The sequence below is a fragment of the Microcebus murinus genome, chromosome 1 (assembly GCF_040939455.1).
Source record: "Microcebus murinus isolate Inina chromosome 1, M.murinus_Inina_mat1.0, whole genome shotgun sequence".
Classification (NCBI taxonomy): domain Eukaryota; kingdom Metazoa; phylum Chordata; class Mammalia; order Primates; family Cheirogaleidae; genus Microcebus; species Microcebus murinus.
The window spans coordinates 114,795,512-114,818,315 of NC_134104.1; the positions used below are offsets into that span (position 1 = coordinate 114,795,512).

Sequence of the window (22,804 nt, forward strand, 5' to 3'; positions counted from 1 at the left end):
AGAAAGAATTTTGTAGAATTGTTTGGAAACAATAATGTCAGATTTTATTACAAATTTAGATTTTATTTCTTTTAGGTTATATTAATGAAAGTGGGCATCTCAACTTACCTCGATTTGAGAAATACCTTGTGAAACTATCAGATGTAAGTAACTAGCAGTTTTGGTTTTCCCATCCCAGGGTAGCAATAAATGGTCAGTAACCAATTACACGATGCCAAAAGAAAGGGTTTTATAATTCTATTGCAAATGCTATTCAGGATAAATAGTTGCACCTAAATTGATTTTATTTTTATTTGCTTATTTTAATTTTTAGGAGTAACAAATGAGGTGCCCATGTATATAAAACAGTAATATTCTTGAATTTCCTAAGCCCTAGAAGTAGTCACTGTTAAAAGTTTGGTTTATGTTTTTCTAGACAGACTTAAATTATATTTAAATGAATTTAAATATTTCTGTACAGTTTGATCGGGAACACTTCAGTGAAGTTTTTGTGGACCTAAAGTGGTTTGAAAGCAAAGTTGGTAACAAGTACCTCAATGAAGCAGCAGGTGTCGCAGCAGAAGAAGCCAAGAACTACAAGGAAAAGAAAAAATCAAAGGTGTTCATTTTTTTAGGTGTCCTTTCATTTTTTTAGCTGTAAAGGTAAAACTGATATTCCTTGTTTCTCATTTTCCTTCTTAAGATTCTGGGGTTGCTTCATTTCATTTTTGTTTCTTCTTCTCTATAGGCATTGCAGAAATTGTTTTGGCTTCTTTTTCTCTATTAGGTTCTGTCATTTAAATCTGATCTTTAAAAATCAATTTCTTATTTTTACACTTAAAGAACATTGTGTTTCCTCTGCTCTTCCATTCTATTAATAAAAGTAGAAAACATTTCTAAATATAAGATCCCAGATATTAGTTATCTTTTTAAAACAATTATTTAAAACATGTTATTTTAAAACAATGGACTAGTTTTTAAATGTGGATATTTATAGCATTTCATGTTATGAGCATTAACTAGATCAGTGATTTTTCTCTAGAAATTATTTATATATAAAGTCATATAAAATATAATAGACTAGGTTAAGAGTAATTAATATCACAATATCTAGTAAATGTTACGTGCCTAATAAATAATGAAATCAATTAGAATATGTTGGTGCCCTGCAAAACATCTTTAGTAAGCTCCAAAGAATGTCTTGTGTTGGCTTGAAAAATAAACCTCTTCTGAAAATTTCCTCAGCCTATTCATAATTGTTGGATTTTGATGAGTTTTCTATACTATCTTTGCTGTGCTGGCTCTATTTAGGTTCAAATCTAATAAATCTTGCCAAAAGGCAACTATCTTGGTTTTCTCCAGCGTACTCCTTCTAATTACTTTGCTCTTGCTCAGTGGAACTTGGCAGTAGTCAGTCTGCATTCTGTTTTTCTCTCCTGAGAAAACATGCTCTACAACTTTTTGGGAACCTGTTCCAGAAAACTTACAGGTCAATAATCCCTGCCTTCTCCCACCTCAGCTCAGTCCTTGAACTTCACCAGTCTTCTAGCTGTATATGGTTAACATTAGAGACATTATGCAGGAATAGCCCAGGCACAGGAAGTTGAATAGAGGGTAGTAGGTTGGATGAAGAAAAGGTAATAGGGGTAAGTGACCAGGAAGAACTAAAGGGAGTCATTGGCTGTAGACTGACAATCATAGCATAGAGAAGTAAAGGATTGAGATCACAAGGGAGGAAAAACAGATGGGCAAGATATGAAGGATGTTGTTAGATGGAAGAACTATAGAAAAGCAGATGGGTTACATGGAAGAGAAATGAAGAAGTGGAAGGTAGATAACAGAGATTTAAGAATGGTGGGGCCAGGTATAGCAGCTCATGCCTGTAATCCTAGCACTTTGGGAGGCCAAGGCAAGAGGATTACTTGAAACCAGGAGTTTGAGACTAGCTTGAGCAAGAGCCAGACCCTTGTGCTGTCACATGCCTGTAGTCCCAGATACTTGGGAGGCTGAGGCAGGAGGATCACTTGAGCCCAGGAGTTTCAGGTTGCAGTGAGCTATGACGACACTACTGCACTCTAGGTGGGGCAACAGAGCAAGACCCTGCCTCAGGGGAAAAAAAAAGAAGAATGATGTTATCCAGAGGTACAGAAAATAGGTAATATTTGTAACCATTGAATTCAAGCATAAACAAATAGATGTGAACAGTAGCCCAGAATTTGACATTGATAAATGAGAAAAGGATTTGATATTGTGTACTTGCCTTTAAAGAAATGAAATATTCTTGAAGTATTTTTTCTTTAGAGCACATATATAATTACATATATTTTTATTTCTATTGGTAAGGATTTGCTTACAGATCTTTGAAGGGCCTGGATACTAAATTCTATGTAATCAAAATGTGTAACTTTATGAAACAAGTGAGAACTAAAAACATTGATACATTATTTAAAGATGTTTTTTAAAATAAGCTTTTCAGAGTATCTCTTAAGGCTCATTGCAATTATTTTTAGTATTTTTTAAATCCCCCTGTTAAACATATCACTTTGAAATGTATCTTGCCATTCATTTTTCGTTGATTTGTAATTTTTATAGGGCCAAGAAAATTCTATATGTTGGGCTGCTTTAGACAAAAATGAAGGTGAAGTGGCAACTTCTAAGGGTGAGTACAAACTGTATTTTGATAAGTATTATTTTGACAGAATAGTTGTTATACCTTTTTATTTATTAGTACTAATATAGTAATGTTGGGTGAAACAGATTTCTATGATAACTTATGAGCATCAACTTTGATATGCTTATCAAAGCATTAGGTGGCAAAACAGAATATTCATAATTGTCAGTCACTATCTTTCTGGCTTTTTTCCCAGATAATTTAGAAGATGAGACTGAAGATGATGACCTATTTGAAACTGAATTTAGGCAATATAAAAGAACATATTACATGACGAAGATGGGGGTTGACGTAGTGTCTGAGTACGTTTTTGCAATGCTTTTACTTTAAAGTAGTGAAAATTTAGATTGTACAGTTCTTCAGAAAACAGCATAATTTTGATAAAGTAGTGGAAAGAAAGGATTTTTTGGTTTCATAAATTACTATAGATCTTTCGATTAGTATGTTTTTGGAGAAGATGATATTAATTCTGATATATATCATATTCCTATGATAAAAATGTCCACAGATAAAATGATCCTTATATGCAAGGATGTCTATGACAAATTTATTTATAATAGTAAAAAATTAAAACTAATGTAAATGTTGAATAAGAAGGCTCATAATCGACCTTAGCTTCATTATTACTATCATGATCTTTCTGACCTCCACCATGTCCAAAATCTGGAGAACTGCTAAATTGATACTTGCAGAAAGTTCTTAACAATTTGGAAAGATGCTTATCATATGTTATCAAGTACAGATTTTTAAAGGCAAGCCACAAAATCATACATACAGTATACTGTCATTAATAGTTGGAAAAAAACAATCTGAATATAGAAAAAAGAAACATACAGTGCTGCTATAATATAATAAAAATGATTTTCTTGATTATCCAGATCTTTGGTAATGAAATATTTCTTTTATAATAAAAGCAATAATATACTTCATGTTCAAAAGCATACCTCCCAGAATTATGGAAATATTTTGGCTTTATCCTAGGGGTTTTTTTGGTTTGGGTTTTTGTTTTGTTTGTTTGGTTGGTTGTTTTGTTTTGTTTTGTTTTGTTTTGTTTTTGGTGATTTGAAGATTTATTTTACCCAAACTGTAAATGATGGCATTTGGTTTTCAGAAAGAAGGGATTAGAGGGAATATTGTTCAGCAGATAGAACACTTTTCAGAACAGTTCATGGATATCTATAAAAAAAAAAAAAGGCCGGGCGCGGTGGCTCACGCCTGTAATCCTAGCTTTCTGGGAGGCCGAGGCGAGCGGATTGCTTGAGGTCAGGAGTTCTAAACCAGCCTGAGCAAGAGCGAGACCCCGTCTCTACTATAAAGAAATTAATTGGCCAACTAATATATATAGAAAAAAAAATTAGCTGGGCATGGTGGCGCATGCCTGTAGTCCCAGCTACTTGGGAGGCTGAGGCAGCAGGATTGCTTGAGCCCAGGAGTTTGAGGTTGCTGTGAGCTAGGCTGATGCCACAGCACTCACTCTAGCCTGGGCAACAAAATGAAACTCTGTCTCAAAAAAAAAAAAAAAGATATAGCACTTTTCAAAGAGTGTTCTAAGCTTCTATAACCAGATTTTAAGATCTTCCTGATTTTCTTGTTTGCTTCTCTGATGTATCTTCCCAGATAAAGAATATTTTGATACCTCACTAAAATCCCACCTCCACTATTTAATAGAGTGGCATTCTCACTTTATATAGACAGGGAGCTTCATTGGTTAAATCTTCAAACTTTAAACCAAAGGTGTAGTACATTAACTGAGTAAATATGCATGTCAGGTTTAACTATTTTGATAGTTACTTTATTATAAGTGTGAGCCACCACACCTGGCCTGGAATTTTTCTAATTATAATTTTTAGCTATAAGTTTTAGCTAATTCATTGATTAAATAAACCATGTGAGGTAAAATGTTGTATCAGTAGATGTGCTCTAATGACACTGCCTGTCTTCAAAATAATGTTATAATGAAAATATTCCTTTCTATTTTCAGTGACTTTCTCGCTGATCAAGCTGCATGTTATGTTCAGGCAATACAGTGGATTTTGCACTATTACTATCATGGAGTTCAATCCTGGAGCTGGTGAGAGATAAAAGCAAAAATAAAGTTTTGTATTTTTATAATGGTTCTTCCTACTAGAATCTCATTCAGGGATCTCTTTTACTTTTGTTTCTTTCTATGATAATTTTTTTAAAGATTCATACAACCAAGTTTAAATGAAATACAGGTAATCTATTAAATGAAGATACTTAAAGACTTATCTAACAAAGATACTTCCACCCCTAGCAGATGACCCATAAAAAAGGTCCTTGTTAATCTAAGGATTTACAATTTTCTGTAGAGATGACTTGATAATTATTGATTCTGGGTGATGGCTATGTGTGCGTGTTGATTATATTGTCTCTACATTTTTTGTTTGCAAAAAAAATTCTTTATCAGGAGTAATTATTGAAAAATGGGTTATTTGTATGTTTGGCTAAAAGGATAAAGAAGAAAGGAATTATTTGCTTTTACTGAAAATTGTAAGAGTTCTCCATTTCTCTCATGTTTCCTTTTCTAGTAAATTCCATCTACACTTCTAAACTGTTCAGGAAAATAGAAAAATAACAAACCAAAAAATGATACAGTGAATAGTAGAGGCTTTTAGGTGATAACATAACTCTATGTTGTTTTGTTTTATTCAAAGCACTTCTGCTAGACACTGTTTCAGAGTGCCATCCAGCAATACAAACCAATGCAAAATAATGCATTATTAATTATGATTTCACTACTAGCCTTTGAAAAAAAATTTTTACAATCACTAACCTGATTTTCAGGGCCCCTTTGAAGGACAATCTAATGAAGAAAATCCTTGATTTGTCATTTTTTTAGGAGGATGAATGTAAATTATTCCTATTGTATTACTAGGCATTAAGGCCAGGCACTCAAAAGCATATTCTCATATAATCTTCACAACTATTTGAAGTAAACCTTGTTCATTGTTTTCTCCCTTTTTTAGATAAAGAAATTGAGGCTCGGAAGGGTTAAGTAATCTTCCTAAAGATTGTATACCTAAGAATCAAGTTTAAGCCTATCTGATTCCAAAGTCTGTATATTTTATATTTCACATTCCATTCTGCCTCCTAAATTTCCCCATTGTCTTGAAATGTATACCATAATTATGGAATATAAAAGCATTTCTTCAGTTTTTTTGGTATCCTCAGTCAAACATTAACAGCATATTGAAAGTTTAAAAAATCTTTTAAATTGTTCAAAGCTTTGTAGAAATATTTACACCTGTAGTAAAGGCGTAAAGGGAAGGTATTCCTGTAGTAAATCCCTGTACTATCCCTGTAGTAAAGGGAAGGTATTCAAAACAAAAATAATTAGTGGGTATGATTGATACATAGTTTAATCCTTATCACAAATAGAATAATATGCATACTAATTCAAAGGTCAGAGTTCCTAGAGCTGCCTGGTAATGGCCATATAAGCTCAGACTCACGATTTTTGCTCTCCTTGTGAACTGATTAGTGCCTTTATGAGAATATTCAGCTGTTTCCAGCCCTTTGCTTACCGGACCCAGGCCCAAGTAACCAAACTGAAGCTTTTCTGGATACCTATTCCTTCTGGTTCAATCTATTCATTGGAAGGTTCACAATCAACGTTTGGGGAACTAAAAATCATTATATTATATGTATTCTTCACTCACCTGATATATCGCAATTTTAGAAATGTGAAACTGCACTTTAAAAATTAAGGAAATATAATATTTATTGCCATCACATGACCTAAATTTTCCAACATTAATTTCTTATATTCAAATGGTAAAATTATGGGTGGTACTTCATTTTTTTTTAGATTATGGCTATGTGTTGTTAAAATAAAATATGGAAAAAAGTATATACTTGATATTGACCTATTTCATAAAGTTGCAGTTGTTTAAAACTCAGTTTTGTTTTATAGGTATTATCCTTATCATTATGCACCATTCCTGTCCGATATCCGCAACATCAGTTCACTCAAAATACATTTTGAACTAGGAAAACCTTTTAAGCCCTTTGAACAGCTTCTTGCTGTACTTCCAGCAGCTAGCAAAAATTTACTTCCTATATGCTACCAGGTGGGTTTTAGAATTAAATGTCTTTATGTCTTTTTTGAAATTTGGGAGCTCCTCTGGCAAACCTAGAAACAGTAATACTTTCATTAACAGGTCCCTTGAAAAGGAATTTCTTGACTTAAAGTTAGCTTTGTTTTAAAAATGCAAAGAAATTCCATAAACCATTCAAAGCCTAGCTTCATTTTCAGCACAGTTTGTCTCTACACTGAAGACAGTAAACTAAAACAGCCAAAATCTGAAACTGTCTACTTTGTCCAAACATTTGCAGGTTCATTCTTCTTCTCTTTTATCCTTCCTTTTAGAATAGTAATGATTCTAATAAGTCATTTATCTAAATGCAGTATTACCTTAGTATATTTGGATTTTAAGTATTTCATTTATCAGATTGTGAAATGAAAGGCCTTTCTTTGGGTAACATATTTCACATAATAGGAAGAAGATATTTCAGGGGTAATATAGTCACCAAAATTACACTATGCCTACTAAGGTGATTCTAAAGGTAAACTTTACTTAGTACTTCTAGGGTATCAATCTGTTCTTTTATAATAATTCCATGGTCTGCTTCCAGGAATTGGAGTAGACACACCTGTATGTACCCTTTACTACTTTAATGGTGTCAGGCTCCTTTCTGCATCTTTCTGAACCTTAAACCTATCCTTGATCCCAGTGTCCCTTTTTTCTTTTCTTAAGTTTCTTTGATGCTTTTTTTCCTTCCTTCAATTATGTTATGCTTTGATATTCAACCACTCTAGACCAGTATGACAATGGAAGTATTTTACAGCCACATCTGTTTTAATTGCTCATTGCGCGTGCCATACTATTTATTAAATACTTTGAGTATCACCCTGAGAATATGCTGGGTTTGAAAAATTATATATCTTCAATATTCATCTTCTAGAAGACATCCTTATGCTTTCTTTGTCTACCTCTCTTATAAAATTCTAATAAAAATGTGCTTTACAGACTGTTTCTCTTTGATAGTCATGGCACAATAGTTCTTGAGATTTTAGGATTTTTTTTTTCTTTTTAAATTACCTTAGATCAACGGCCCCCAACCTTTTTGGCATCAGGAACCAGTTTCATGGAAGACAATTTTTCCACAGACAGGATGGAGGGGGACACAGCTCAGGTGGTGATCAAAGGAATGGGGAGCAGCTGTAAATACAGATGAAGCTTTGCTCGCTCACCTTCTGCTGTGCGGTCTGGTTCCTAACAGGCTACTAACCAATATCAGCCTGTGGCCCGGAGGTTGGGGACCACAGCCTTAGATAATAGTTGTTATTTTACTTAATATAGTTATTAGAACATAAAGGCAACTTATTAATTTGAGTTAAAAAATGGAGGACTTTTAGAAGCCTGTTAAATGGAATCTGAAGAAGAAAACAATTTAGGTTGTTAGTCTTATAAGGTGAAAAGACAATAAAAAGTAACGGCAAAATTAATGTTCAAAGTAAAGATGGTTTGCAGTATAACTAGGTCAGTAAAATAAGAAAGCAATGAGTAGCAATGAAATTAGAATTCTTATAGTTGAAAATCAAAATATAGCAAGTATATTGCAACATATCTAAGATATAAAACGTTAGTTTGCTTTACTTAGAAATTTTAAACTGTAATGTGAGGAAATATAAATAACAAAAAACTACATTGATATTAGTTCTTAAATTTCTTTAACACTATTTCGTATTTTCACAGCATCTGATGACCAGTGAAGAATCTCCAATTATAGAATATTATCCACCTGATTTTAAAACTGACCTAAATGGAAAACAACAGGAATGGGAAGCTGTGGTATTAATACCTTTTATTGATGAGGTCAGTGCATGAACTAATTATATATACACATACATTCTTAATCAGAGATTATTTCAGTAAGTTAGTGAGCGATGGGTTTTAAACCATTTATGTTTTGTTAATGAAACTTAGCTAGTCTGTTCATTATGTGTATGAAAATTTCTAGGATAAGGTTGAACTGGCTTTACTATTATTAGACAAAGTAGTCTTCAGAATAAGGAGTATTACCAGAGTTAAAGAGATATTTTGTACTGGTAAGAGTCAAATCAGTTCAAGAAGACATAAAAATCCTAAATTTAAAAGTATTAAAATGATATGGGGACTTTTCTCTTATCACATGGAATAAAATTAGAAATTAGTAGCAGAGATCTGGAAAATCCTCAAATATTCTGAAAATAAATAACACACTTCTAAATAACCTAAATAATTAAAATGTAACATATCACAGTCTGTATGATACAACTAAAGCAAGAATTAAAAGAAACTTAAGGTTCTATATTTTATACTAAATAAGAAAAAGATTTAAAATAAATTATCTAGGCCGGGTACGGTGGCTCACGCCTATAATCCTAGCACTATGGAAGGCTGAGGCAGGCAGATTGTTTGAGCTCAGGAGTTTGAAACCAGACTGAGCAAGAGCAAGACCCTGTCTCTACTAGAAAAAAAAAAAGAAAGAAAGACATCAGCTAGACAACTAAAAATATAAATAGAAAAAATTAGCTGGGCATGGTGGCACATGGCTATAGGGAGGCTGAGCCAGGAGGATTGCTTGAGCCCAGGAGTCCGAGGTTGCTGTGAACTAGGCTGATGCCATAGCACTCTTGCCGGGGCAACAGAGTGAGACTCTGTCTCAAAAAAATAAAAATAAAATAAATAATAAAAATAAATAAATGATTTAAGCTTCTGCCATAAGCTAGAAAAAAAAGAACAAATTAAACCCAAACTAAGCAGAATGATTGCAGAATAAAGATAAGAGCAGAAATTCATGGAAAATGAACAAATAGAGAAAATTAATGAAATAAAAAGTTGGTTCCTTGAAAAGATTAATAAAATTGACAAATCCTAGTTAGACTGATCAGAAAAGTAGAAAAACAAACAAACAAAAAAGTCGGGGACACACATAAATTACCAATAGTAGAAATGAAAGAGAAAACAAACTATAGATCTCACATATTGTAAAAGGATAGTTAAGAAATACTATGATCAACTTTATGCCACAGATTCAACAGCCTAGACAAAATGAATACATTTATCACAACTTAGCAAAACTGACAGAGATATAAAATTCTGAATAGTCTTATATCTAGGAGACCCCAATGTTTTCACTTGTGAATTCTAGCAAACATTTAAGAAAGAAATGAAACCAATCTTACGTAAACTTTCAGAAAATAAAAGAAGGGTATCACTTCCCAGCATTTTATTATGCCAGTATATTCCAGATACCCAAACTAAATAGTGGCATTATAAGAAAAGAAAATTACTGACTGATACCCCCTTAAAAGTAGATGCAGAAACTCTTAAGAAAATAACACAAGATAGAATCTGACAGTATATCAAAAACATAATACTCATGACCAAATGGGATTTATTTCAGAAAAACAAGGTTAGTTTGCAATGTAACTTACCACACTATCAATATTCAACATCCAATTTTAATGGAAACAAACTGGGAGTAACAGGAAACTTCCTCAACTTGATAAGGGGCATATAAAAAAATCCTGCAAGCAACATAGTTAGTGATAAAAGAATGATGATTTTCCCTGTAAAATCAAGAATAGGACAAAGATATCCATTCTAACTACTTCTCTAATACTTTTCTGGAAGTCACTTTGAAGAAAAGAAGTAAAAGGCATGCAGATTAGATAAGAAGTAAAATTCTCTTTATTTGCACGTGACATTAGTATTTACAAAATACTAATTTAAAAGCTAATTGTATTTCCATATACTAACAGCAAAACACTGGAAAATTAACAGTTTTTAAAATTTTACTTAAAATAGCATTAACTATAAAATATACAGCTATAAATTTTATAACATATGAGCAAGCCCTCTTCCCTGAAAACTACAGTGTTGTGAGATAGAAAAACCTAAATAAATGAAGTGATACACCATGTTCATGGATTAGAAGATTTACTATTGTTAAGATATAAATTATTTCCAAATTGATCTTCAAACTCAACATAATCCACAGAAAATCCCAGCAGGTTTTTATGTAGAAAATGGAAATTTGATTCTAAAGTTTTTATAAAATTGCAAGAGAGAATAGCCAAAACAATCCAGATAAAGAACAATGTTGGAGGACTTAACATGATTTGATTTCAAGACATACTGTGAAGCTACAGTAATCAAGATAGTTAGTATGTTGTTATTGGTGTAGTAATACATCAATTAGAACACCAAGGCAATTTGATGGGTAAAGAAAGAGCTTTTCAACAATTTGTGCTGGAATATCTGGCTATGTGTATAGAGAAAAGTGAATCTTGACCTATTTCTCATATTATACACAAAACTTAATTCCAAATATATCATAGATCTAAATGTAAAAGCTAAAACCATAAAATTTCTTGAAGCAAACTTAGGAGAATTTAAATTCAGAAAGTACTAACCATAAAAGGAAAGAATTGAGAAAATAGATTTCACCAGAATTTTTAAAACTTGTGCTTACCAAAAGACACTTTTAAGGCTAGGTGCAGTGGCTCATGCCTGTAATCACAGAACTTCAGGAGGCCAAAGCAGGAGGATCACTTGAAGCTAGGAGTCTGAGACCAGCCTAGCCAACATTGAGACCTTGTCTCTACAAAAAAATCGTAAAACTTACCCAGGCATAATGGTGCATGCCTGCAGTCTTAGCTACTAAGGAGGCTGAGGCAGAAGGATCCCTTCATCGTAGGAGTTGGAGGCTGCACTCCAGCCTGGGCAATAGAGTGAGGCCCTGTCTCAAAAAAAAGACACTGTTAAAAAATGAGCTGATAAGCCGCAGACTGGTGGCTTACATGTGCATAGAATTGGTGTCCAGAATATATAAACAACTTCTCCAACTCAATAGGGAAAAGACAGGCCAGGCGTGGTGGCTCACGCCTGTAATCGTAGCACTCTGGGAGGCCGAGGCGTGCGGATCACTCAAGGTAAGGAGTTTGAAACCAGCCTGAGCAAGAGTGAGACCCTGTCTCTAAAAATAGAAAGAAATGAATTGGCCAGCTAAAAATATATAGAAAAAAATTAGCCAGGCATGGTGGCAAATGCCTGTAGTACCAGCTACTCAGGAGGCTGAGACAGAAGGATTGCTTGAGCCCAGGAGTTTGAGGTTGCTGTGAGCTAGGCTGATGCAATGGCACTCTAGCCAGGTCAATAGAGTGAGACTCTGTCTCAAAAAAAAAACCAAAAAAACACAGGTGCATAATACACAGTTTATTTAGCATTCCTAAGGGAAAAAAGCCCTTTCACCCATGATCTGTCTTTCCTGCACACATCCAGATTCCCCCTCACAAGCACACCCACAAATGGTAATAAAATGGTACATGTACAAGCCAAACATGCCATTGGCAGGTTCCCCAAGACCTACATGCATCACTCCCTGTTTTTTTGCTTATTCTTTGCTCTGTGGTGTGAAGATACTGTTGAAAATGTCAAAAAGGCCTACAGATAACCCTATGGATAACAGTGATAAGAAAAAGAGGAAACATTTATGTTTACTTACAGCACAAAAAGTTAAGCTATTGGAGAAACTGGACAGTGGTATAAGTGTGAAATATCTTACAGAAGATTACAGTTTGAGAATGGAATGACCACCATATATGACCTGAAGAAATAGAAGGATAAGTTGTTAAAGTTCTATGCTGAAAGTGATGATCAGAAGTTAATGAAAAATAGAAAAATACTGGGTAAAGCTAAAAATGAAGATATCAGTTGTATATTAAAAGATTGTATCCATCAGCACTACAGTGAATACATGCCACTGAATGGTATGCAGGTAATGAAACAAGCAAAGATCTATCACAGAGATCTGAAAATTGAAGAAAACTGTGAGCATTCAACAGACTTGTTGAAGAAATTTAAGAAAAGACATAGCATTGAATTTTAAAAGGTTTGGTGTGATAAAGCATCTGCTAATCACAAAGCAGCAAAGAAATTCATTGCCAAGTTTGCCAAGGTCATTGCTGATGAATATCTGACATCAAAACAAGTCTGTAATGCTGACCAAACATCACTGTTTCAGTGATATTGCCCCCAGAAAAACACTGAGTACAGCGGATAAGACAGCACCTACGGGAGTTAAGGAAGCCAAGAACAGAATAACTGTGCTGGAATGTACTTATGCAGCAGGTGCACATTAAGTTTAACTTGCTATGATGAGCAAAAGCTTTCATCCTTGCTGTTTTCAAGGAGCAATTTGCTTACTAGTCCATTATTATGCTAACAAAAAGGCATGGATCACCTGGGACATCTTTTCAGATTGGTTTCACAGACATTTTGTATCAGTAGCTTTTGCTCACTGCAAAGAAGCTGACTAGGTGGCAACTGCAAGATTTTGTTAATCCTTGATAATTGTTCTGCTCATCTTTGAGCTGAAATTCTCATCAAAAATAATGTTTAGGGCAGGAGCGGTGGCTCACACCTGTAATCCTAGCACTCTGGGAGGCCGAGGTGGGTGGATTGCTTGAGGTCAGGAGTTCAAAACCAGCCTGAGCAAGAGCGAGACCCCCGTCTCTACTATAAATAGAAAGAAATTAATTGGACAACTAATATATATAGAAAAAATTAGCCAGGCATGGTGGTGCATGCCTGTAGTCCCAGCTACTCAGGAGGCTGGGGCAGTAGGATTGCTTGAGCCCAGGAGTTTGAGGTTGCTGTGAGCTAGGCTGATGCCATGGCACTCACTCTAGCCTGGGCAACAAAGCTAGACTACATCTCAAAAAAAAATAATAATAATGTTTAGCCTGGGCGCAGTGACTCACACCTGTAATCTTAGCACTCTGGGAGGCCGAGGTGGGCGGATTGCTTGAGGTCAGGAGTTCGAAACCAGCCTGAGCAAGAGCGAGACCCTGTCTCTGCTATAAATAGAAAGAAATTAATTAGCCAACTAATATATGTAGAAAAAATTAGCCAGGCATGGTGGTGCATGCCTGTAGTCCCAGCTACTCAGGAGGCTGAGGCAGTAGGAATTCTTGAGCCCAGGAGTTTGAGGTTGCTGTGAGCCAGGCTGACGCCACGGCACTCACTCTAGCCTAGGCAACAAAACGAGACTCTGTCTCAAAAACAAAAATAATAATAATGTTTATGCCATGTACTTTCCCCCAGTATGTGACTTTATTAATTCAGCCATGTGACCGGTTCTATCCAAAAACTTATCGCCCAGACAAGTGTCAGGAGGCTTTTTCCTTGTGTTTTGTTCTAGTAGTAGGTCTATAATATAAGATCTTAATGTTTAAGTCTTTTATCCATTTTGAGTTGATTTTATATATTCTCTAAGATAAAGATCCAATTTCATTTTTCTGCACATGGACATTTAGTTTTCCCATACCCCATACAATTTATTGAAAAGACTATCCTTTATTTCCATATTGTGTGTTGTTAACACCTTTGTCAAAGATCAGTTGGCTATAAATCATGAGTTTATTTCTGGGTTCTCTATTTTGTTGCATTTGTCTGTATGTCTTTTTTTTGTTGAGTAGATTTTTATATATGTTTACCCATTGTATTTTCTCTTCTGTAACTTGCCTGTTTATATTTGTTCCCACATTTCTCTCTCTCTTTTTTTTAACTACTTTGTACATTAGGAGTAGTTTTCCCAGTATCGCATTTTTCTCTTGATTTATTTGTATGTGGCATCTTCTGTCATGTACATTTTCTTTACTTAAAAATATCTTTTCCCTTAGGGATGATAAATTTTTTGTCTTGCTAAATAAGAGTTTATCACTCCAAATGATCAGTAGTCACCTAGATTTTTTTTTCTAATACTTTTATTGTTTTATTATTATGATACTTGTTTTTATATGATATGAAATTTGGAAGTGTACATGCTTTTTTTTCAGCTGGATAGCTAATTGTAACAGTACATTTAAATATTAGAAATACTATGTTTTGACATAGAGTTGGATCTGTTGAATTCTATTCCCTTCTTGTCTTTGAGTCTCTTGTAGTGCCAATACTAAAGTATTTTGATTACAGTAGCTTTATAAAAAGTGATAATATCTACTAAGACAAGTCCCCAGTTACTTTTTACTGTTCACACATTCATTCTTCCATATGAACACTGACATCATTTTTTCCTTTTAAATATTTTAAACCATTAATATTTTGATTGGAATTATATTAAATGTATAAGTTAATTTGGAAAGATGCCCATTACTATACCACTGCAGAATTTGTAAAGTAAGAGATAATGCTCTATGAATTATGATCTAATAATTGTGATAATTTCACATTTAAAATTTGATTTTTTTCCTGCTGTTTTAATGGCTACTGTTGGGATAGTAGCTTCAGAGGAATTTGCAGTGGCAAGAATATTCTAGGGCCCTTTAAAGCAATAAATAGCATATCATTTTTCTATGTAATAAAGTGGAAGAGTTTCATTAGTTAAGATTTTTTTCAAGAACATAGTGATTCAGAATATGGTAGGAAAAGATTTATTCTATATGTTGAAATTACAAAATTTTTATACTTTTAACGCTTCTCTTCAATCTTTATATTTAGAAACGATTGCTGGAAGCCATGGAGTCATGTAACCACTCCCTCAAAAAGGAAGAGAGGAAAAGAAACCAACATAGTGAGTGCCTAATGTGCTGGTATGACAGTGACACAGAGTTTACCTATCCTTCTCCATGGCCAGAAAAGTTCCCTGCCATAGAACGATGTTGTACAAGGTAATGTTATTTGGTAATTTTTCAATGACAGAAAAGGCCCCCAACACCAAACAAAAAAAAAGCTTTGAATATCTATTTGGAGAATTAACAAATATTTTATGACAGTTATCATCAATTGATAATTAGAATCTAAGAATCTCTCACACTTGTTTCTATAATTCTTCACTTTGGTCAGATTCTACTGCTCTCTTTTCTTCCTCTGTTAAAATTGTTTGTATTTTTTTCTCCCTGATGTATAGCTTTGCCATTTGTCTCCCTCAAGTGGATATTTGAATTTTTGTTTCCATTGTCAATGTCTCATCTCTCAGCATTATTTGATATGTTATAACTTTGACTTTTACAGCCCCCCATCACCCAATAAGAAAGAAGAAAAAAAGGAATAAAGGAGTCCCTCTATTTTCTTACCTCAAGCCCGTTTTTTTTCTCTTGCTCATTAGAACGTCTTCCATGTTTCTTCTCTTATCTTCCCTGCACATAATCTACCCAGATGGCAGTTGAGTTGCAAATAAAGTGAACATCCCTCAGTTATTATTTTTTCCCTTCATAAAGCAAAGAAAAAGGTGAAATGTTTATCTTCCATCATGTATTTTGGAACATGGAACATATAGAGATTTGCATTATGCTTTATACTTTAAAGAATAATTATAGTTTTGAATTACTGGGGGAAACATGTACTTAGTAATCTATAGGCATGATTGTGTTTGGACCAATAACAACAGACAAGCTAGCTTGTTCTGCTCTGTATTTTCTTTTTCTTAAAGGACTAATTGTCTTTCCTTTCTTTAAAAGCAAGGGTGACTCTGGCAAAATATTCAAGGGAAAGTTCAAAAACTGTAATCACTTATAATGTATGGATTTTAAATTGAATACCTTGATTTATTATCTAGGTACAAAATAATATCATTAGATGCTTGGCGCGTAGACATAAACAAGAACAAAATAACCAAAGTTGACCAGAAGGCATTATATTTCTGTGGATTTCCTACTCTGAAACACATCAAACACAAAGTCAGTGGCTATTTATTTATTTATTTTTTTACAATTTTTCACTTTATTGAGTATGGGTAAAGAATTAAATTCTTTTAATTCTTTTAAAGTTTTTTTTGAAGAAAAGTGCCGTTCAGGTATTCCAACAAAGCAGTCGTGGGGAAAACATGATGTTGGAAATCTTAATGAATACAGAATCAGATGAACTTGTAAGTATTTTATTTATAATTCTTGTATTAGATGCTTATTATGAATAAAACTGTTTGTAGCTGCTGAGGTGTTTACCAAAGAGGTATAACATACTGTAACTCCAGGCGTTCACAATCTAAATAAGGATAATGCCAAGAAACATTTACACAAGTTAGATAATAGTTCAAGAACCTAGGTTGGGCATGATGGCTCACCCCTGTAATCCTAGCACTCTAGGAGGCCGAGGTGGGAGGATTGCTCAAGATCAGGAGTTCCAGACCAGCCTGAATAAGAGCGAGACCACTTCTCTACTAAAAATAGAAAGCAATTAGCAGAACAACTAAAAATATATAGAAAAAATTAGCCGGGCGTGGTGGCGCATGCCTGTTGTCCCAGCTACTTGGGAGGCTGAGGCAGGAGGATTGCTTGAGTCCGGGAGTTAGAGGTTGCTGTGAGCTAGACTGAAGCCACAGCACTCCGCCCAGGCAACAGAGTGAGACTCCATCTCAAAAAAAAAAAAAAAAAAAAAGAACCTATATATTGTGACACATGGGGAAAAATATTCCTGGAATTTTGAAAAAGAGATGAGCTATACAAGCCAAAGATGTGGTATAGACTTATAGATGAGAATAGTCTTGAACTAAGTGCTTTTTTGTATGTCTGAAATATTTCTTAATACTTTTTTTTTTAGAATAAATGTGATATATTTGAGGAACAAAGGATTTGTGTTGGGGAGTAGTAGAATATAAGGTTGAAAAAAACAAATTGAGGCCAGATTATGGAGGACCTTGAATACATGGCTAAGGAGTTTGGACTTCTTTCTTTCCATGACTGTTACCTTGAAATTGATGTTTTTCATAAAGAGTAGTTTGGTGGCAGTATAATGGACTAAATTTCACAAAACAGAAATGAAAGAAAATGGGAAAGCTTCAAAGTTCAGAGGTTGTAGCTTTGGATGATATGGACATAAACTGTGGAAAAAGTGGCCATAGATCTAGATGAACAAGACAAAATAAAATTGATAAGTTGTGTTATTTGTTCAAATAAATATAGGCGGTGGAAAGAGATGAAATATTTATTACTCTGAGATATCCAGGCTAATTAACTATAAAATAATTGCAGTTTGCTGGATTAGAAAAGTTAAAATAGAGAATAGCTAGTTTAGGGGGATTAATGATATTAATATATAATGATGGAATTTTAAGGTGGTACTAGGATGTTTAACTAGAGCTGCCCTGCTAGCTTTTTTTTGACCAGTGTTCCACAAGAGACATAAGCCCTGGTGCCCTAAGTTTTCATTTTGTGTAATAACTTATCTTCTGTGTACTTATAATGGTATTAATTATGTACCATCCTTGAGAGAATGAGAAAGTGTTCTCATTCTCGTTTGTGTTCTGTGTTTTGTGTTCAAATGAAAAACCTCAGCTTTTAGAAAGGCTGTTGATGTATTGTTAAATTATATACCTGGAGCTAGAGCGTGGAGGGAGATAGGAATATACAGGTTGTCAACAGAGAATTGACGGCTGAGGCCTTGAGCTCATTTCCCTGAAGAAATGGTACACAGTGTTCATGGTCTCACCATAAAGAATTACCCATAGTTATAAAGGATGGAAAAGGAACCAGTAAAAGTTATATAGTGGACAGAGTGGTAAGAAAGAATGATTCCCAACTTAAATAGTATCACAGAAGCCTGGAGCAAGGGCTATATGCTACACAAATTTGAAGGAGAATAAAAACTAAAACAAGGTTCATGAATTTGTCCATTAGGGCATCAATCTTGGCCACTGAGAAGTCCATTCCAGTAGATTATTGGAGGTAGAATTCCTGAGGACCAGGCTAGGTCTAGGTAGATAGGAAATAAAGTTAACAGATTTTAAGCCTTTGGTCTAAGTTTATCATTGAAAAGAAGCCCAGAAACATAGAGAAGAGGCAGCTCATCAAGCAAAATCCACACAAAAGAAGGGAGGTAGAGCTAATGGAGAAAGATTTTAAAGCCACTGTAGAGGGAAAGGGCATTTATGATAACAAGACCCTATGTGAGGTAATGAGGGATTTCGTCTAGGGTTTAAATGAAAAGATGAATCTGGGAAAGGAAGACCACTTTTTCTTCAAAAACTAAAGGAAAGGGTAAAGGAGTGAAATTAGAAATATATGTATTGAAAGGAAAAAAGGATAATTCAGGGAGCCTATTTCTAATGTTGAAACTTGTTTTATTTATCAGAATGGTTATTCTATTGTTTTGTATGTTCAAATTAAGAAATATCTAAATATCAAAATTAAAAATTATCCCCCAAAACTCTAAAAAATAACCATCAAATATTTCATAAAGAAATATCTGTTAGTAATGATTAAGGATAATAAACAGAAAAAAAATTAATGAAAATTTGTATTTAAACATCAGTTTCTACTACAAAGTTCTTATTGTTTTAACTATATAAATTGAAATGGATAGTGCCATTTCCTTTTAAAACTTAAATTTTTACTTAAGATATTATTTCATATACAATATTTGTATAGCATTTTATAGTGTACAGAAGCCTTTCTGTATATTATTTTCTTTTATTGTCAACATTATAAGGTAGATGTTATTCCTTATTCTCATAAAAGAAAACTGAGATTCAGTGGGATTAAATTATATGCCTGGGATTCCATAGCTGAAAAGAGTTTGAACCTAAATTTGGACCCATATCTCCTGTCTTTAAGTCGAGTATTCTTTTTTTCATTACACCTCGATAAACTGAAATGAGATTCTATTTCTTTTTTTCATTATACCTCCACAAACTGAAATGAGATCTGTTTTAAATATCTGACTATTTGATATGCAGCAGTGACTATCCCTTTTTAGGACATTTCTGTTCCTTTCACTTTTCTTAGTTACCATGAAAAAAATAAGATAATCATGAATCTAATTAGAATTATAGAATTTTACAGCTGGATGGAATTTTGTAAAGCAACCAATCCAGCTCATTCATTTTACCATTTAAGAAAATAAATGGAGATTGGAAAATTTTACCTGTGTAAAGTTTTCTCTTAGACCTGAAATGTGAATGAACTTTTCTGTTTTTACTTTAAGAGTATAGAAAATGTAGCTTCATCAGTTCTTGGAAAATCTGTCTTCGTTAATTGGCCTCACCTTGAAGAAGCTAGAGTTGTGGCTGTATCAGATGGAGAAACAAAGTAAGAAATATTTGATTTATAATTTTTCTAAGTTATATTGCTTTTTACCTGATTCATTTCCTAACTGATAAAAATCATGGTAAGAACATTTACACTCTATAGTGAAAATGAAAGTCTCTAACGACACCACTCAAAATCAATCACTATTGAGTTTATTGTATATTCCTTGAGATATTTTAGATATGTATGTTATTTATTTTCCTTCTTATCATTTCAATAGTTTGGAAATTATTCTGTTTCTTATCTAGCAGTGGTTACCATTATATTATTTAGCAAATATGTTTAGCTTTCTAACAATTTATAGCATAGGTAACCTTCCGTTTACCATGTCCCTTCTGGGTTTCATTTAAATAATTAATTTTTTAAAGCACATATCTTCTATTTTAAGAAAAATTTCAAATTTTTCAAGTTCCCAGTCATTTTTATCAATGAATATTTAGACAAGTTATTCTTTGTCACTTTTACTATGATTTCATATATAAACCTTACCTTCCTGGTTTCTTGTTCTTTTGTTATTTTTCATGTGGCTAGAACTTTCTGAAGTAAATTTTTTTCAGGGAAAGTGAGTGGATGTTGTGTTTTCTGAGTTATTATTTCATGTCCAAAATATCTTTTTTTCTTTTCTTCACACATAAGTTTAGAATTTTGGAGGCCCAGTCATTTTTCCTTAGAGCTCTGCATTCATCTCTCAATTGTTTTCTGTCATGTAATGTTGTTGATGAGAAATCAATGCCAATATGGTTTTCTTCTTTTGTTGGTATCTGCTTTTCTGTCTGAAATCTTGAGGATTCATTTTTAATCATCAAATTTCAGTTCCACTACCTTTCTGATGAACTCCAATTTATCAACTTTTTTCTCTGTGCTTTTTGTGTCATATCTAAGAACTCTTCACCTAGCCCTAAGTCCCAAGAATTTTCTGTTATAATTGTTTTGAAAAGTTTTATGGTGTTACCTCATGTTACATTACATTAGCAGTCCATTTTGAATTAATTTTTGTATGAGGATAGTTCAAGTTTCATATATTTGCTTATGAATGTTCAGTTGCTCCAGCATCATATGTTGAAAAGACTGTCCTTCCTCCGTTGGATTGTTTTTGTACCATTGTCAAAAGTCAGTTAGGTATATATTTGTGTGGGTCTGAGTTCTCTATTCTCTTCCATTGATTTTTATGTCAATATCACACTTGTTGTCTTTTTTTTCTGTTTTTCTTTTTGGAGACAAAGTCTCTCTCTGTTGCCCAAACTAGAGTGCCATGGTGTCAACCTAGCTCTCTGCAACCTCAAACTCCTGGACTCAAGCAATCCTCCTGCCTCAGCCTCCTGAGTAGCTGGGACTACAGGCGGGCACCACCCCACCTGGCTAATTTTTTCTATTTTTAGTAGAGATAAGGTCTCACTCTTGCTGAGCCTGGTCTCCAACTCCTGAATTCAAGCGATCTCCTGCCACAGCCTCCCAGAGTGCTAGGATTACAGGCATGAGCTACCTCACCCGGCCCACAGTCTTGATTACTGTAACTCTGTACTAAGCCTTAACATCAGGTAGAATGATCCCTTTAACCTTATATTTCCTTTTTTTCTTTTTTTTTTTTTAAGACAGAGTCTTGCTTTGTTGTCCAGGCTAGAGTGAGTGCCGTGGCGTCAGCCTAGCTCACAGCAACCTCAAACTCCTGGGCTTAAGCAATCCTCCTGCCTCAGCCTCCCGAGTAGCTGGGACTACAGGCATGCGCCACCATGCCCGGCTCATTTTTTGTATATATTTTTAGTTGACCAATTAATTTCTTTCCATTTATAGTAGAGACGGGGTCTCGTTCTTGCTCAGGCTGGTTTCGAACTCCTGAACTCGAGCAATCCGCCCGCCTCGGCCTCCCAGAGAGCTAGGACTACAGGCGTGAGCCACCTCGCCCGGCCCCTTTTTAAAATTGTTTTAGCTATTCTAGGTCCTTTATCTTTTCATATATTAATAAATTTTTAAATTGTTCTATATCTACAAAAAATCTTGAAGAGATTTTGATAGGAATCATAGATCAATTTGAGGAGATTTAACATCTTTACTATGTTGAGTCTTCTAATCCATGAACACAGTTTATCAATCCATTTATTTAGGTCTTTGATTTCTTTTATCAGTGTTTTGTTTTTTACATCATGTTGATCATGTAAATGTTTTGTTAGATTTATACCTAAGTATTTAACTTTTCTTATAAATGGTACTATGCTTTAAATTTGTTGCTCCAGCAAGTATGTAGAAACATAATTTATTTTTATATGTTGATTACTTCCTTGTCCTTTTTTTTTTTTTTTTGAAGAGTCTAGGCCAGTTATTTTGTAGAATTCTGGATTTACACTATTGTTTCCTCTTAGTGATATTTAACTTGGTCCTCCATCCCACATATTTCCTATAAACCAGAAGTTAAGGCTTGATTAGATTCAGGTTAAACTTTATTTGGTGAAAATATTTTATAGGTAATATTATATACTTCATATTGAATTTTAGAGGGGTTTTTTATTTTCTTTTTTAGAGATGGAGTCTCACTATTGCTCAGGTCTTGAACTCCTGAGCCCAAGCAGGCTTTCTGCCTCGGCCTCCCAGAGTACTAGGATTATAGGTTTGAGCCATGGTGCCCGGCCTAGAGTATTTTTTAACTCTGAAAACTTTTTGATTATAGATTTAGTTTAGTTTCTTAAAAAAATAATTTGCTTTTAATTTTTTTATTGATATATAATAATTATCATATTTTGGTACATGCATACAATTTGTAATGCTCAAATCAGGGTATTTAGGATATCTATCACCTTAAATGTTCATCATTTCTTTGTATTGGAAACATTTCAGATCTTCTCTTTTAGCTATTTTGAAATATATAATAAATTGTTGTTAACTGTAGCCATCCTAACTGTGCTGTTGAACACCAAAACTTATTCCTTCTATCTAACTGTAATGTTTGTACCCATTAGCCAACTACCCTTCATCCTTCTCCACTGTTCCCATGCTTTTAAATTTTGACTAAAATTTTTAACAAGTCCTTGTTCTGCAATTTATAATATTTTTGTTGTTTTTTAAAT

At 33.9% G+C, this 22,804-nt stretch overlaps 1 protein-coding gene across 7 annotated transcripts in view; it reads left to right on the forward strand.

Moving 5' to 3' along the window:
* XRN1 (5'-3' exoribonuclease 1) overlaps positions 1-22,804 on the forward strand; it is a 122,841-nt gene that overhangs the window by 20,995 nt on the left and 79,042 nt on the right. For all 7 annotated transcript variants that reach the window (XR_012920130.1, XM_076004938.1, XM_076004939.1 and 4 more), the window contains exons 9-19: positions 76-143; positions 461-598; positions 2,572-2,638; positions 2,847-2,952; positions 4,632-4,721; positions 6,585-6,741; positions 8,431-8,550; positions 15,223-15,392; positions 16,280-16,400; positions 16,490-16,588; positions 19,642-19,745. Coding sequence is in view for 6 of the 7 variants with exons in the window: in XM_076004938.1 (XP_075861053.1) it covers positions 76-143; positions 461-598; positions 2,572-2,638; positions 2,847-2,952; positions 4,632-4,721; positions 6,585-6,741; positions 8,431-8,550; positions 15,223-15,392; positions 16,280-16,400; positions 16,490-16,588; positions 19,642-19,745 (1,240 nt within the window). In the remaining variant the exon portion in view is untranslated. The remainder of the gene's footprint in view (positions 1-75; positions 144-460; positions 599-2,571; positions 2,639-2,846; positions 2,953-4,631; positions 4,722-6,584; positions 6,742-8,430; positions 8,551-15,222; positions 15,393-16,279; positions 16,401-16,489; positions 16,589-19,641; positions 19,746-22,804) is intronic.